A 16,764-nucleotide genomic window follows, 5' to 3' on the forward strand; every position below is an offset into this window, starting at 1 on the left:
AGTTCAGATCTCACAAAAAACAAATCATGTCAGGAATGATGCTCAACAGGCACAAAACAGGTAAGCAACGTGCATTGCAGTTTACTATTGTAGCTCATGATACATCCATGCGGTGGCGATGTTGTCAAAGAAATCCGGAATAGCAACAAAGCGGAAGTGGTGTTTGTTAGTTTTTATCTGTTAATTAAGTTAGTTTAATTAAGAGTTCAGCTTTAAAAAAAAATTAGGGAGCAGCTGTACCGAGAACTTATGTAATCTCGCAATAAAAAAAGTAAAATAAATAAATAAATAAAATAAAATTCAGGAGTTGGGCAAAATATACGGATGTTGCCTTTAAGTGCCGTGGGAAATTTACTCAAGCGTAATGATTTGTAGATCTTTACGTGAAAAGCGACCAGGAGGAAGATACTTCGAGGGGATCATAACATCCGTGTCAACAGCTGATTTAAAATACGATGTGAACTGTTTACGTGGAATGGAAACGATTGTTAAATGCTAATTCGCGTGTCAAGATTTGTAGTGTTCACGTTCGGAATGAATTAATCATCACAGCAGTCACGGAACTGTGGTTTCAGCATGTTTTCACTCAATTTAATTATCAGTTATTTCCTACTGAATGCATTGACAGGTGGATTTGTCTCCTGTGTGTGGACTTTACGATGAATCATGAACGCAGCAAGTACCGTCCAACATGGCGGCCCAGCGTAGGAATTTGATGCAGAGTGTGAGTGAAAACTCAGTTATTTATTACTCTCACTAACCTGAAATGTTGTCGTGCTGCTCTCTGGTGTCTCCTCTGTTGGTCATCTCTCTTTGTTTTGTTTCGTTCAATGTTATTTGTGTCATTCAGTGATGCTAGTGCTAGCTACTTTAGTTGAGCTTATGAAGTGGTTTGCTAACAGTTAGCTAGCTAAGTTACCGCAACTTTAATGTCAAAATAATGTGATTTATAAGTGTCACCGAGAGCAGTTGAGATTACTGAAACTGGGAAGAGATAATTATGTGGTCGGCACTCACTTTGCACTGCCAATCGTATCCGTAACACTGTATGTGTGAATTACCAGAGGCTCAGAATTGGTTACTTAGCTACTTTGTGGCGACGGTTGCTTGACGGAAGCCGTTGCTCTCTGTATTTGTTGATACACTGTTTGCTGCTGTTAGGTTCTTGTCGACACTCCTGTCGATGTTCGCGTCAACCGCATATCGTTTTATATCAGCCTGGGCTCTGTGGTTCAGTGACCCCAAGCGGAGACGGTGGTGTTGGTCTCTAGTGATGGCGAAGAGAGTTACAGTTGACACCGGAATCAGCTTCACTGGCCAACTTTGTTTACACATAAAAGCAATTTGACTCCGGTTTTAAGTTGTTCTCAGTGTACTTAGACGCAGTTCCCAGAACAGTTTAGAGGACGGTAGAGATAGACATAGAATTGAAAACAAGACAGTTCAGCTGAACAGAGACGAATAAACATAGATAGAAGTATTACGTTCTTAGAAGTAGGTGAAAAACGATGTGTATATACTGAGATGTATCTATATAAAGCAACAATGACCAATGACATACAATGTCTACACTCAAGTCAAGTGTTTCTGTGAATTGTAAATAATATGTATGAGTGTAAAGAAAGAATGAAGCAGGGAAAGTATATGCATGCATTCATGTCTATACAGCGTTCAGGATTTAAGTCAGAATGATCATTTCGTGAATTATTAGAAACTTCTGGGGACTACATATGAATACATGTTATTACCTTATAACACACATTGTGTCAGACCACTTGCCTCTCCTGGTGCTCAGTTTGAAGCCTCCTAATGTCAGCCTGTTATGCACAATAACATAGCGCATGGTAATGCTGTTAGGGAAGGCAAGACAATTTTAACACTTATGCTGTAATATATAGAGAAAAAACTTTTACTTATTTCCTTTTGTTCCTTTTTATTAACCTTGGCAGCATCAGAGCTGGACAGATGACCTGCCACTGTGTCAGATGTGTGGGGTTGGCACTGCCCCCAACTGTGTATACGGCCCAGACGGTAAAGGAACTCAGAGCCACACCAACGAGGACGGACACCTCAGGTTCAGGTGAGACTCTCTGGAAACAGGAAAGCCCTCAATATGAACAAAAAGGAATAATACCATGCATGCAGTGATAAGTGCTGCCTGCATCTCGGATGACAAATTGACTCCTTTTTTCAGTGGTCACCGTTTTTGGATCACTTGTGTGAACGTCGTACTGGAGATAAATGCACGTTGCATGCAGCATTATCAAATTATCTGCTGTTTGCCCAGCTGATAGTTTCATTATATCGATGGTGCCCAGTTCTGAAAGAGGTCCCTGAAGCTGGTAGGGATTCTGTGTCTTGTTGAAGGACACCTCAGCAGGGGAGACTCTTGTTAACAAGTGGCTTTGAAAGACTCTCATCCTTCACATCCCCTCATTAGTTTATGATTTAGAATCTATTTATGTGTACTTATATAATTTACATAAATGCAACTGGATAATTAGATTTACAAACTAATATTGTGTCAACATCAGTATTTCTTACCAAAGTGGTAATATCTCAAACCACTTCTTATTTTATCTCCCATTAAAAAACAAAATGCAACCTTATTCTTGCTCAGTCATAGGCAACTATCAGTGTAAACTGTTTCTTAGCATTTCTTCATTATACTCAATCCTCCACCAGGCATTTAAGTGAATTATGAAGGTTGGGTATGTGGTGACACTGCTGCCAATGCATGCAGTCATCAGGCTTTTCAGGCTTGACATACAGAGTCATGATGCTGCGAGTTTAATTGAGGCAGCTATGGTTTGCAGTAGTTATTAACACTCAAACTTCAGAAATGAGCTAGATGAAATATACATGTGTCTCCGTGCTGTGTCCACAATTCAGCACTTAAGGTAACTTAAAATAAAAGATGCCTAAATTGTTTCGTGTTATTGTCGTTGTCTGTCATTGTTCTCAAACATGACACAAACAGAAGCCACATGTCTGTTGTTTTTTTCTCCACCAATCAGAGGCGAGGATGGCTGTTTCCTGTATGGGGTTTTTAATGGTTACGATGGCAGCAGAGTGGCCAGTTTTGCCTCCCAGTGCCTGACAGCTGAACTGCTGCTGGGACAGCTGAACTCCAGTCACACAGACAACGACGTCCGCAGGATCCTCACACAGGTCTGTGTGTGTGTTCATGCTGCACGTTTCATTTGTTTACCATTACAAAGCAAGTACAATAATGTCTTTATATTGTAGGGGGAGTGAGAAGTATGCTTTTATTCATGGGGGGGCAAAATCATTCATACTTGTTGCAAATGAGATGTGATATTTGCTTAAATGTGGGAATAACAGTGAGAATTTTCAAACAGTCTGTCCTGGAAGGCATTCATAGTGTTGTTCTCAGTTATATGTACAAGGAGAGAAGTAAATAGTTATGTAATGAATGGAGAGTGAGAGAAAGAAGTTTAAACCCTGCTTCCATTGTCACTTCTTCAAACCTGGACTGTCACTGCTTGAAGCTGGCACAGATGTTGGATTGTCTGTTTCAGACAGTTACAGATGTCGTCAGACAGTAAGCTGAATCCACTTCGACAAAGCACAGAAAGCAGGACCGTGTGGCTGTACATATTGTTTGAGTTGTGAGAAACGAGCTGAAAGTCCTCTTTCTGCTGAAGTCGGCTGAAACAATCACACCTCATAAGGGACGTAACATCACACTATATTGCAACTTCACATCTGATATGATCTGTGTTTGCAGGCCTTATAGCTCCATCAATATGGAGCCACATTCTGCATCCACTGTGAGAGTCCTGTCAAACCACATGAGATAGACAAGCTAAACTGAGGGACAGGCTAGTGAGGCCACCCAGTTCATTGTTTTCTTATGGTAGCAAGGTATCATCTCAAGTATCCTATTTTGTCTGTAGTTTAATGAGTACTTTGAAATTCTTCCCAGGACACATAAAAGCAGTTTGTATATAAAGGAAAGGCATATCATTAGCATCACTGTGCGAACAGGAGCTAATGAATTCATAGTTACTTGAAATCCGTCATCCTTAGCACACAGCCTACTTCAGACTGTATTTGTGCTAGCGCTACCTTTATGCCGAACTAGCTTCTGCTCGTTTGGCAGGTGGCAGGAGTTGATTTCTCATGCTGGTTTCATAGTTGTGGTCTTGCTGAAAACACAGTGTCACATGATACTTTTAAAGTAGTTGGTTAGAAAATATCCACTGCTAATGTATGTACATACATGCCTTGAATGCAGCTTAAAGAACGATAACAGCGCAGTGCTTGTCACATATTTCATTTGTGGTGGTCGGTTGCAAAACCATTCACAAGCTGATCAAATCGAGGATGATGAGAGTTTACTGCAGTGTGGATGTTTATGCCTTAATAAAGACTTGAGCACAAAGCACGCAGGGGGCTAATACTTACCCGTTTAATCCACATTACAATATTGCACACGTTGTAGCTCATTAGCTATGAGCTCTGTAATGGAGACACTCGTGTTCACATGCATTTCGATGTTATTTAGAGCTTGGCGTTGATGTATGTACAATATGACGTGGATAACTGCCAACATTCTGTCATCCACATACACGTTGTTGTTGCAGGCCTTTGATGTGGTGGAGAAGAGCTACTTTGAGACGATAGATGATGCTCTGGCCGAGAAAGCTCACCTGTCCAACTACCTCCTACCACACAATGAGGTACACACACACACATGTACACACACTCTGCAAAGCATATTGACAGATTATGCTGAAAATTGAGAAGAGGGGTCCTCTGTTGGTTTCCATAGCAACCGCAGATTTGGGCATTAGTGTGAGCTAATGCCTAGCCATTGGAGAATGAGCTTGTTATGTTCTAATTGGGCTCATCAGCCTGTTTCATTAGATAAGCTGGTCTCAGTTTTCCTTCTCTGGATGCAGCTCTTCTCTCTTCTCTGCCTCCGCTTCTCCCCCCCTCACCATCATTTTCTCCTTGTGCCGCATCTCCTCTTTTTTCAGTCTCTACTTCACAAAGTGTTAGAGTACATTCAGTTCTAATGCTGTTGCCGTTGTGGGTGTTTTTGTAAGATGGTGTTCGTCACTTTTTGTTGCATGAGGTGGTTAATTAAGAACATCAAGTCATCGTCTCCTCCGTTCTCACACTTTGTCGTGTTCGCTTATCTGTGTCTTTCGTGTTCACTATTTCCTGTGTTCTTACTCATCTCTTATCCTCTTTCATCTCACCTCCTGCCTGTCTTTATTCCTCCTCCACCACTCCTCTCTGTTCTCTTGTTTCCACTCGCCTCTCATCTCATCTCGTGTATCTTGCTCAATGCTCTTTTATTTCTCACCTCCTCTTTTATCATTTGCCTCATTTCCTTATTTTCTCCTCCAATCTGCTGACTCCTGCTGATCCTTTCCTCTTTTCTTTGTTCCCCTCACCTTCCTCCTCCCTCCCTCCTCCTCCTCCTACTGCATTTTCTTTAATTATCTTCCTCACAACTCCCCTTTCCTCCTTTACTTCTTTCTCTGTTGCCTCTTCTCCTCCGGGCTGGTCAGAATGTGTCATTCCACCATTCTTCTCAGAATCAGAAGGTGCAGGAACGTCTGAAGGAGCTGGAGCAGGAGGTGTCAGGAGGAGCTACGGCCGTGGTGGCACTTATCCTCAACAATAAACTCTTTATCGCCAATGTTGGTACGGAGACACACACACACACACACACATTTACACAGGCCATTAAAAGTGCTACAGAAATAGTAAAATTTAACTAATTTTTTATCTTTGTACTGGAAAATACGGTTCGCACCATAGTCCAGCTGGTAGTAGACGGCCACTTAAGAATCTGCTTTACGCCAGTAGATGTCAGGCTTAAACAGCTTTTGGTTTAGGGCTTGTCACTTTTTGAAAATCCCCCTCAGACACTGCTTTGTTGGACTGGTTGGGTGGTGTTCACACAAGGCAGACAGACTTTAAAGTTCATGAATTCATGTAGGCCATTTCCACCACAGGAACTCTCCCAGGGGAACAAAAACCTTTTTGAGGAGCTCAGCAACTAAACCTCTGTCTTGACCAAAGGAACCAGGGACAAATTTAGTTCCTGTTCGATTCAGGTGTTTGCAGGTGGAAAAACTGTCTTTTTGAAGGTTCAGGAAATTTAGGGGGAGAGTTTGCAGGTCTGACCATCACTGATTTGACAACTGCAGCAACCACAACCTCTGTGCTGCTTCATTGATAAAACAAGGAAATATCCTAGGATTGATATTAATACAAGGGTCGAACATACCCTGATGTTAATTAGTATTAAAAACAGAGTTTTGTGCTGACTTCCTGAGTCTGAGACAGAGAGTGTGCAGTGATGAGAGGACAAAGTAAGTGAAAGAGAGAAATAAAGCTTTATTTGATGATAGTTTCATTGTGGTTACACCCTAATCATCAATGAATAACCATCAAACACTCAGCAGATAGTCTTTCCACCTCATTACTTCTTCTTTTCATTCATTCATTCATTCATTCATTCATTCATTCGAGTATAGCTCAAATATCAGTCATGCAACAGTAAACACAAACAAAATAGAATAATTCTGCAGACGGATACTGTGTTGATTTGAAAGACCAAACAGAGACTTACTAAAACAGAAAAAGGAAAGCCATAGAAACACGCTCAGCAGGCACTGAGGTAGTGGACATACGCATGTAATGACCAGGCCAGCTGCTTTAGGCCAAGATACGTCATTGTAAGTGGCACTGAAAAGATCTTATTTTCTGATATTTGCAGATGTGTTGAAGGTCATGTGGCCAGTTCCTGTAATGCCACAAACTGTTCATGAGCAAAACACCCATTTTAAACCAGAAAAACCCATTTATAAAGTCTTCTATCTCTGCCATGCTCCTCTTCTCTCCCAAGAGGACATTGGGGCTATTTTTAGTGGCATGTAAGCTAATGCCAGATGCACAGCATCAGCAACAGGCAGAGCATGGAAGGGCTGGGTTTGGGTTGGGCAGGTATGCCTCTTGCTTATTTCACATTCTGATACAAATATCAGTGGTCCAGTTAAAGCTTTTTATCTAACGTGTTCATTTTATTTCACAACCTTCTGTGGCATTTTATATTAAAGGCGGTGTACAGTTATAGTTATTGGTCATGTAAAATTATGTTGTACAGATCCGCTTCAGGGCAAAGTTAACAAACAGCACCCACAAAACATTGCTCTTCGTTTGGTGGGATCATGTGGGTGTGAGGCCGCTACTCCGTATTTACATTCAAACAGAGGTGCTCTGGTATTATTTCTGTATTATTAGGCAGTGAACATCTTAGACAGCATGTGCTTGAAATTATTTGATATAATGATCCAGATTATTTTGATAGAAGTGACCAAAAAATGCTGATTTTTCCAAGGATTTGAAATGCAAACCCAAAACCAAACCTCTGACTCTTTGAGCCACAGAACAGAAAAGAAGCATTTGTCATTAATATTTTACCACACCAACCAGCAGGCCATTTTAGATCCTTAACTGAGAGGAAATTCAGATGAGTCTGTGGGAGACATTCTCTCTCACACACACACACACACACACACACCAGCCCCCGAGCACACACATGCATTCCTTAGAAGTATTTCTCTTTAAGAATCAAAGTTAATTATAAGAACCAGACCCCAGCTGCTGCATGCTGGCCTTGTTTCAGGTTACAGGACACTGTGGCTGTTCTCACTGATTTAATCATTAACCAGTGGTATGAATCCCACTGTAGTGTCACACTCATTCAAAGTAAGAGTATGAGTGTAAAGTTTTGCTTACATCTTTGGCTCTGTAGGAGGCAAAGTGAAAGATCCCCTCACTCTCTCTGTCTGATTTCGTTTCTGGTAATTAGCAGCGAGCAGAAAGGAGGGCTGTTTCCCCACTGGCTTGTTGTGTGAAGGTCAAGAGTTCAAAGTTGACAGAACATGAATCGCAGGGAGGTTTAAACCTAAGAGTTTAGTATGCTCTGAAAAGCACTTCCAGCTGTGTGTTGATGTGAAATATATTTGACAGTTAAGGTCGTATGACCCATAATTTGATATGCTGGGAGTGGGAGTGTGTGGGGGGCAGTCAAGGGTATATGGACATACAACAGGCATGGCTATTCTTTTGGAATATGTAGCTACTGCAACTTTAAACACGAGGATTGTCAGAAGGCTTATCAGGAGGTTATATAGAGTATTCTGTGACCAGCAGACCACTACTGCACTACAAGAGCAGCACGTCCTGTCAGCACTGCCTGATTAACACACAGGGTTACAGGGGCTGAGGTCCAGGGCCCCACAGAGAGGACAGAGACCCTGTCTGCCATATCCGTATAATAAAGCTAAATGAAAGGCCTTGTCTGCAGATTAGACAAGCAGCTACATCAGGCATTTGTAGAACTTAAGATTTGGGTGGATGCGGTGTCACACCACATCAAGCACCCGCTCAGTGGCCCAAAAATGTTCACTTAAATGTGAATGAATCATTGATCTATCCCTGGTCAGCTTATGTGTCAGCAACTGGCTTCATCATCCAGTGATTAATATTTAGCTTTGTCAAAGCGCCGCAGCATCTTCACTGATTCACTGGTGTAGGTTTGGGCCTGCGAGTCACCTCAGAGCAGCGTCAGTGCATTTTTGTCTCTGCATCATTAATGTGTGGGAAGATAGAAGCCAGAATGATGTCTCAGCCTTGAATGAAATCCTCTTTGTGGATCCTTGTATGTTTGTTTGGGGTTCCAGGTACCAACCGGGCACTGCTGTGCAAGTCCAGCAGCGACGGCCAGAACCAGGTCCTCCAGATCGGCCGACCACACAGCACGGACAATGACGACGAGCTGCAGAGGCTGGCTGCGCTGGGTGAGACAGTGACATACAAAGATAGTTTAGATTATTTCTCTGCAGTATTAGCCCTCTGTTTGCTTCACTTAGTTCACTTAGGTTTTAATTAAAGCTAAGTTTGAAAAAAAAAAGAAGTAATTCTGAATTTTCAGTCAATCATGCCCAAGTACCCACTGAGACAGATATTTCACACAAGCTGACTGACATCCAATTTCACCAGCATTATTAGCAGTGCTCCGTCCTTCCTCTTGTACTCGGCCGACCTCACTGTTGTGTTTTTCCTGGAATTACACAGACAAGAATTAATTAAAAGACAGGAATTAATCCTAACAAAGACAACAAAAATTGTCACTGATCAAAATGTAAAAGAAGATAGAGTTAATTTTGTTTTTTGATTTGAGTATTGCGTCAGATAGTTTTGAATTCCTTAATTTAATGTCTGTTTAGTTTTAGCTGTGACAAAAAGCTTTTTGGATTTAGTTTTATCTTCTTATTATAGCGTTTGCTTCCTTAAATAACTATGCTTCTGAATAGACCGTAGCATGGTCGCTTTGGTATAGAAAAAAACCTAATTAGCACAGTAGCATACATACGCAGGATGTACAGGCAGGCAGAGACGACCGTTAGTGAGGCCTAGCTGCCGTGGAGACCCACTTGGAGCCATCTATCTCCTTGGACAGCCAAGCTAATGGTCCAGTAATGAGGCTCGTTTATGAAGCAGTAAATACGTACATTGTGATTAGCTCTGCAGAAAGAGTAGAATAGGTGGAGCCTGGGACCTGCATTGGATGTAATGGTGAATTAGCTGCATCGTTTCCCGGCATTTCACACCATCAGGAGAGGAGACGGAGCTCTCTGTCTCTTTGTTCTCTCACCCCTTCACTCATCTCCAGTTGGGAGACACATAATTATTCTGTTGTTCAGGTCCCTCTCTGAATGATTTAAATGAAATGGCAGCCATTCCATTAACCCAGCTGAAGGTGACCTCCCCCCTCATATTTCCATCCACCTGCAAACACACACCCCCTCCTCCAACCCCAATCTCCAGCTTCCACCCCTCTCCAGCTCCTCTCCTCCATACCCTCTGCCTGTCTCCTCTGTCCTCACTTGCCGCCTCTCCCTGTGTTCAATGTTTCCCTCTCCTCTCCTCCCCTTTTCACACAGGTGTAGATTCAGCTCGCGTCAGGCAGGCGGGGCAGATTGCTGGTCAGAGCAGCACCAGGAGGCTCGGAGACTACCGAGTGAAGTTCAACTACAATGAAATCGACTTGCTCAGGTGAAATCACATTACTCAAGCCTCATCACCTTCACATTTTTTCTATTTATTAAGCTTGCACCGATCCAACAGTCTGATCAGTATTGGCATGAATTAAGCTTTTTTTTGACATTGTCATAATAACATTATGTTGTTTCTGTATTTTTGTTAACATACAGATTAAACAAAGAAAATATAAAGTGTTAAATTTAGAGGTGCCAGTAGGCAGATTTCTTACATTTTTGGACAGAGCCAGGCTGGCTGTTTGCCTGTTTGATCTAGCTTTGTAGTTGCACACACACAGAGGGGATCTTCATATTTCAATCTCAGCAAGAAAGCGAAGGAGCACACCTCCCCATGTCAAACTTTTGCTTTAAAATGCTCCACCAGCTGCCACGTTTCCATTTGACTTACAGTTCTTAAAGTGGAGTCGGTGTGTGACTTCATCGCAGTGTGTGTGTGCACTCAGCACTACCTGGACAGTGGAGGCTCTGTCTCCACATTATGGTCTTTATTATCAGATCTGACTGTGTTCCAGCCTCTCTTTTACCACAGCTGAGCTTCTTGAAATTCCATGATCCGGGGGCCCCCTCTCTCACACTTCTCATTTCCTGTTCCTGTCTGCTGTCCAGGCCAAGCAAATCAGGCTCAGATATCTACGAGTCATTCCAATTATGATCCTCAATAAAACACAAAATAGAATCTTTATAGAATTTCCTCCTTAATGCCTTCTAAGAGAGTGCAGGAAATTTGATATGGACAAAGTATAAGCTATTCTTTGAATCTACCAGATCAGCTAGGTTTATTGTATTTAGGTCAGGTACACTTATGTCTCTCTTTTTGTCTCAGTTCCTCTCTCTTTATCTCTCCTTCAGCTCCTCTCTCTTTCAGTCCCTGTCCCTGTTTGTTTTTCTCTCCCTTAATGTAGATAATAATTTATCTCCTAAATATCTATGTGTCCTCCTCCGCCATCAGCGCGGCCAAGACGAAGCCAGTCATTGCAGAACCAGAGATTCATGGCAGCCAGTCTTTGGATAGCGTGACGGGCTTCTTGTTGCTGATGTCAGAAGGTCTCATCAATGCCCTTGAGTCCGCCCACGGCCCCGAACAGGCCAATCAGGTCAGCAGATTCATCCTGACAGTTCCTTACCGCTTTCCCTCCGACTGTTTTTTTCTGGTGTCTTTTAAATCTCTGCATGAATGTTTTTCCTCCTTCTTTTGCAAACCGCCTACTCAAACCACACATTTCATATCTTTCTTTCATCTAAACCTGTTGAAATCTTTTTTTACCCTTCCTGCCATGTTTCTTCCTTCCTTCTATCCTTTCTCTTTTCTTTTTCGTTGATGTCATCTTTCTGAAACTACTTTTCTGTTTCTTCTACTCTTTGCGCTTTTTTTCTACTTCAAGTCCTGTTTTCTTTACCACATCTTCATTCTCCTGTCCTCGCATGATGCATTTCTTTCTGTCTTATTGGTCTCTTTTTCCTCTCCTGTGTTCTCACTTTACATTATTTCTTTTCATCCTCATCATGTTCTTCAGTTCTGCAACTGTAACAACAGTCCTTTTTCTCCGACCCCCTGTCTCCTCTGCTGTCCATTGTAGGAAATTGTTGCCATGGTAGCAGCAGAGCTGGCCCAGCAGACCAGTCTGGAGGCAGCGGCTCAGTCGGTGGTGGACCGCGTCAAGCGGCTGCACCATGACGTCTACGTGTCCGGCCGTCAGAGGGCGACCTACTGCTCTCGGCACGAGGACATGACCCTGCTCATCCGAACACTCAACTACCCGCTGGCTGATGGAGCGCTCACGCCCACACAGGGTAGAAAAGGGCATTCTGGGATTGGGTCACGTTTCACAGAGCACCTGCTCAGGGAACAGTTACCACACTAGCCATACCAACAATGCTCCTCATTTAAAAGAGACATATTGAAATTTTATGAGTCAGATTCTGAGAGAATATGGAAAAAAATGCAATACTCTATAACAGGGGTTCAGAGACTTCTTCAACTCAACCCCCCCTCAAAGGTTATGTGTTTTTTTCAGCTGTAAGCACCTTGAGCAAAAACACTTTTAAAGGCCTGAAGAGTTGAAACTGTTCAGTATTTTCTAACGTAATAGCAAAGATGAATGTCTAAATACTGAGCAGAATATTATGGAGCCAAAATCTGTTTTTTGCTAATGATTGTCACACTTTTAGTTGGTCCCTACCCCCAGCTTTGTCGTTTTAAAAATGACAGAAACTTGATGGTACAGGATCATATTAGAGGTTAGGATATAAGAGTCATTAGAATTAGAGATGTGCCGAGCCAATCTTAGGAATCTGTATCTTAGAAATAATTGAATCTTATCAGCTTTGTAGTGTTGAACCAGGACCTCCAGGATTTGGATCAAATGGCTCAGAGAAAATAATGTGTATGTTGGTTTCTCAGTCTACAGGTCTTATTTCAATGTGTCAGATACTCAGTTAATCAACATTTAGGTAAATAATAGTGTCTGAGCGGAGCCGATGTGAAGGGACTGAGACTGGGGCCAAAAAACATCCTGAATTCTCACATCTTACGAGTGTGAAAAATGAAAACATGTTGGATTAGCGTCGTATTAAATTTTTAGGGCTGGTTTCTGAGACTTGGATTAAAACTAGGACCACACTGAAAACCTAACACCAGTGGAGGGCTACACTTGAAAAGAAATGTTGAAATAAGGCTCGGTTCATCCACAGAGAGCAGCCAGCCTCTCCAAAAGAAATCAAAGATTTTGAGTGGAGCAGCCAAGAATCGCACATAGAGCCAAAATGACCGGTCGAGGCAGGAAAAAAACAATTTTCTCCAGGTTCTCAAGGTGCCTATTTTATGCTGAGGCTGCACACTAGTTTTCCTTTGTTTGTCTTGATGATAGCACTTGTGAAAAGTATGAAAACAACACTGGTGTAGCTCAGCTGTTTTCATTTCAGAACAATTGAACGGCATTGACCGGTTACTCTGTGATCCGTATAATTGGCTTTGAGGTGAACATTAAACATGATGTTTAACACATGTCATTACATGTGAGGGTATTTGTCTGTCCGTCTTTCAGGTGGACGTATCTACCCTGTGTCAGTGCCCTACTCCAACAGCCAGAGCACCAGTAAAACCAGTGTCACCCTCTCACTGGTCATGCCCTCTCAGAGTACCCTCACCAATGGAACCAACACTGCCTCCACGCTGGAGGAAGGCACCCCCACTCCAGGGTAAGATTGCTTTGTCTCTTGTCCGTGCTTGTTTTTCACTCCTGGCTCCCTCCTCCTCCTGTGTTGATCTAGGTAAGCTTGATTTTAACTCCTTTGCATGCTTCTGTCTGAATGAGCTTGTTTTTTTGCTTTTTGTCACACCACCGCTGTGCTTTTGCTTCGTAAACTCGAGTCTCGCTCCCCCCGCCCCGCTGTTGTTGTGTTCACTCTGAGTGAGCCTTGTTTGACTCCATTCTTCCTCCCCTACTCAAAGTTTATTTTGGGTGTAGAGATTTTCACCTCCCTTGTCCCTCCCTGGCTAAATTTATTTTAGGTGAGCTTGATTTTGACTCCCACGCGTCCCTCCACTGCTATGCTTATTTTTGTGAAGGCATGGTTTTCACTTTGCCATTCTTCCGTCGATGGTTGTTCTGTCCATCATGCCAGGGTCTCTTTCCCAGACAAGAAAGGGAGGACTAATCAAGCACAGCTGGAAAAGTATTTTAAAACAGTGTATGTCATATACTGTAATGTAATTAAATCAGTGGTGGTGATTTTTACTGTGTGTACAGAAACACATTACACAGGAGCACTGTAATGTCCAGGAAGTCCGTTTGAAGTATCAGATTATTGTGTTAAGAGATTTGAGACTGGTGGATACTGTGCTCAGCAGGGTACTGTCCTCACAGCAAAGCAACAACACACGTCACAAGAAATGTTCTTTCAGCTTGATTATATGTCTCATTTATAACCAACATGAATGGCTGACAGCTTCCATCAGCATGTGTGGAACATGGCTATAGTCAGTGAGGCGACCTGCTTGAACGCATGTGGCTGCAGCTTTGGGTTGGCTGCTTTGGCTCGCTCATCCACAACGATTGCTTCTCTATCTCCCTGTCACTCACCGTCTGACTCACATCTATATCTCTCTTCCTCATTGGCCCCGACTTGCCAATATCCATCCCGCGTCCTACACTCTGTCCTTGCCTGTCCTTCTTCGGCTCCTGCAGCACGTTCCACCCCGCTACCTGCCAAACTTCCGTCAACATCCTGCAACCCATTATTGAACTCCCTCTTTCCCCTCTTTACCCCCTCTCTCCTCTTCCTCCTCTCCCGCTCTCCACCTCCCTCTTCTCTTTTTCCACCACCCCTCCTCCTCCCCGTCCTTTACCTCTCTCCACCTCTCTCCTTTGTCTCTCCAACCCCAACATGGACCCCTTCCCCTTCTCTGACGCCCCCACTTTGTCCTCCTCTATTCCCGCCCTCATACATGTCTCCTCCTCCTCCACCCTCCCCAACCAACCACCTTTATCCTCCTCCTCCCTCTTCTATTCCTCTGCTCTCCCCAGCAGTCAGAGCCCCACAGCCACCCTTCAGTCCACCAACACCCAGACACAGAGCTCCAGCTCCAGCTCGGGAGATGGAAGCCTGTTCCGCCAGAGGGGCAGCCAGGCGGCGCAGCCTGACGAGACGGGCAGGGTCCCGCCTTACGTGGACTTCAGTCAATTTTACCTCCTTTGGGGAAGTGACCACAGCGACAGCCAGAGCACCCAAGGGGGACTAGGACCTCAGTGAGAAGGGGTGCTGGGTGCCAGTTGAAGAGAGCTGGACTGGGTTTTCTGGCAGCACATGGATTGAGAAGGGACAGAGTTATCAAGAGGTGGTTGGGATGACTGATAAAATGCTAATAATGTATCATACAGTAACTAAAAATAGTGACCTGAAGGTGCATGGGGAAGCATGGTGGAAGGACTGGGCTTCTCAAGGTCTTGCCATCTTGCCACTGGTAAAGCCAGTGGGCAAAGAATAATCCTGAAACAGTGAAAAAACAATGTCACTACACACCACAGAGTAATGATTGCTCCTTGTAATAGATGCTGGTCATGAGTGATTGTGAATATATGTAATCCAGATTGTTATAGATGTAAAAACATGTATCTGCAAACCGAAATCTCATAGACTGGAGCGTTTGTGGAGTTGGGAATGAATACATACTGTGTAAGGCCTTAAAGTGGAATGAATGGATGCGTTTGAAAGTACTTTTTTTTATTTGTAATGAAACTATATCTCCAAGTTAATCAATAGGCTCTCTGGGCTTCTCTTCATATTTGCACTTAAAACATTTGAACATCTCTTGCCTGAAATATTTCATTTCAGTGGGCTCATGATTGTTCATTTGGTGGCTATGACGATGACAAAAATGTATTTTGATAATGCACATCCCAGAGTTTCATTCGACAGCTTCTTTCACACAAGGTCCCGGGTAGATTACCCTTTCAGGCACTGCAAGTCATTTTCACAATTCAGACATTCAGCTACATTCAGGAACATTTCCATCTTGTGCCCTTTCGCACAGTAATGCTGGAAAAGATGGGGCCAGGGACAGTCCAGCAGGTGGTGGTAACGAAACACGGCTGCCATGAAACTCAACAGAAGAAGGAGCTGGGGCGAGGCTGGAGAAATGTGATGACGTCTCTTATTATTTTCATTGTTCTTGTAAGGTATTTAATCTTCAACAAGTTTGCGAGACACGTAATGTTTTTCTGGGCTGTTCTTGAAATCGCTCCAGTCTTTTCATCAGACCAACCCTTTTCGTGCTTGTCCCTGCAGTATTACTGCTTTTACACACAACGCACCCGGAACCGGCATTTCCCCTGAAATGCTGCAAGGTCTTCAAGTGGGAAATTGGTGCAACAGATTTTCCCTGCTCCCATTCACGCATGACCCCATGTAATAAATGTTGTGAACATTTCAGGCACAGACAGCATGTGTGAAAAGGGCTTCAATGGCACAGGTGTTTGTGGAGGAGCAGCAGAGCACCTTGCCAGTAATTAATAGCAAGAAGAGCAACTCATCTTTACAGCTGCATTTACTTAGAGGATGATTAAGCATTAGAGTTTTCTGGGGAGGAAAATGAGGCACAAGTGAATCCTTTTTTTCTGAAAGAAAATGTGCTAACATCAGTTTGTTAGCCACAACCAGCCAACAAGCCATTTATCTCACCTACTTCAAATCCTAATTTCCTGTGTGTGCACGGGTAATTTTCTGGATTTGGAAATGGAAATGAGTATATAGAGAAGCACTTACAGAATGTAAATGCACTGAATGACTGCTGCAGCATTAATGACAACATCGAATGTGGTATTTTAGATACACTAAAAGTCTTTGAAGAGACCTTAAGAAAATGTAATTTGATGTCAGGAGTGTTTGGAACTCGTGTAAAAAGTATAATTTCCAACATCGTGCTATACATGTATTTTTGAAATTACGCAGTTTCAAGTCCTTGGTTCTAAATTTCCATAGCAAGAAGAAATGCTAACAGTTCAGCTGTATGAGATGGAGGACTGTCACCGGACACAAATGTAAATCCAACAACCAAAACACTGAAGGTTTTCAGGGATCAATCATGAAGTGATTCAGTGGCTGCATAATACAAGACATACCACAGCATGAGGAGAGTATGAGATGTGGGAGA

The 16,764-nt window shown here is 43.0% G+C and overlaps 1 protein-coding gene across 4 annotated transcripts; it reads left to right on the forward strand.

Annotated features, from left to right (window-relative positions):
• The first annotated feature begins 627 nt into the window (after positions 1 to 627).
• On the forward strand, positions 628 to 15,420 carry tab1 (TGF-beta activated kinase 1/MAP3K7 binding protein 1). Of its 4 annotated transcripts, none has more exons than XM_076729242.1 (11): positions 628 to 724; positions 1,950 to 2,080; positions 3,018 to 3,171; positions 4,611 to 4,706; positions 5,547 to 5,682; positions 8,733 to 8,849; positions 9,996 to 10,107; positions 11,062 to 11,206; positions 11,690 to 11,903; positions 13,157 to 13,310; positions 14,639 to 15,420. In XM_076729242.1, exons 1-11 carry the CDS (start codon positions 692 to 694, stop codon positions 14,862 to 14,864), a joined length of 1,518 nt encoding a protein of 505 aa, XP_076585357.1. In that variant the 5' UTR covers positions 628 to 691; the 3' UTR covers positions 14,865 to 15,420. The 4 variants fall into 4 exon arrangements, with proteins under 4 accessions (XP_076585357.1, XP_076585358.1, XP_076585360.1 ...); XM_076729243.1 differs by having other exon boundaries at positions 14,642 to 15,420; XM_076729245.1 differs by having other exon boundaries at positions 5,574 to 5,682.
• The last annotated feature ends 1,344 nt before the right edge of the window (positions 15,421 to 16,764 follow it).

The sequence above is a fragment of the Chaetodon auriga genome, chromosome 4, assembly GCF_051107435.1.
Source record: "Chaetodon auriga isolate fChaAug3 chromosome 4, fChaAug3.hap1, whole genome shotgun sequence".
Taxonomy (NCBI): Eukaryota; Metazoa; Chordata; class Actinopteri; order Chaetodontiformes; family Chaetodontidae; genus Chaetodon; species Chaetodon auriga.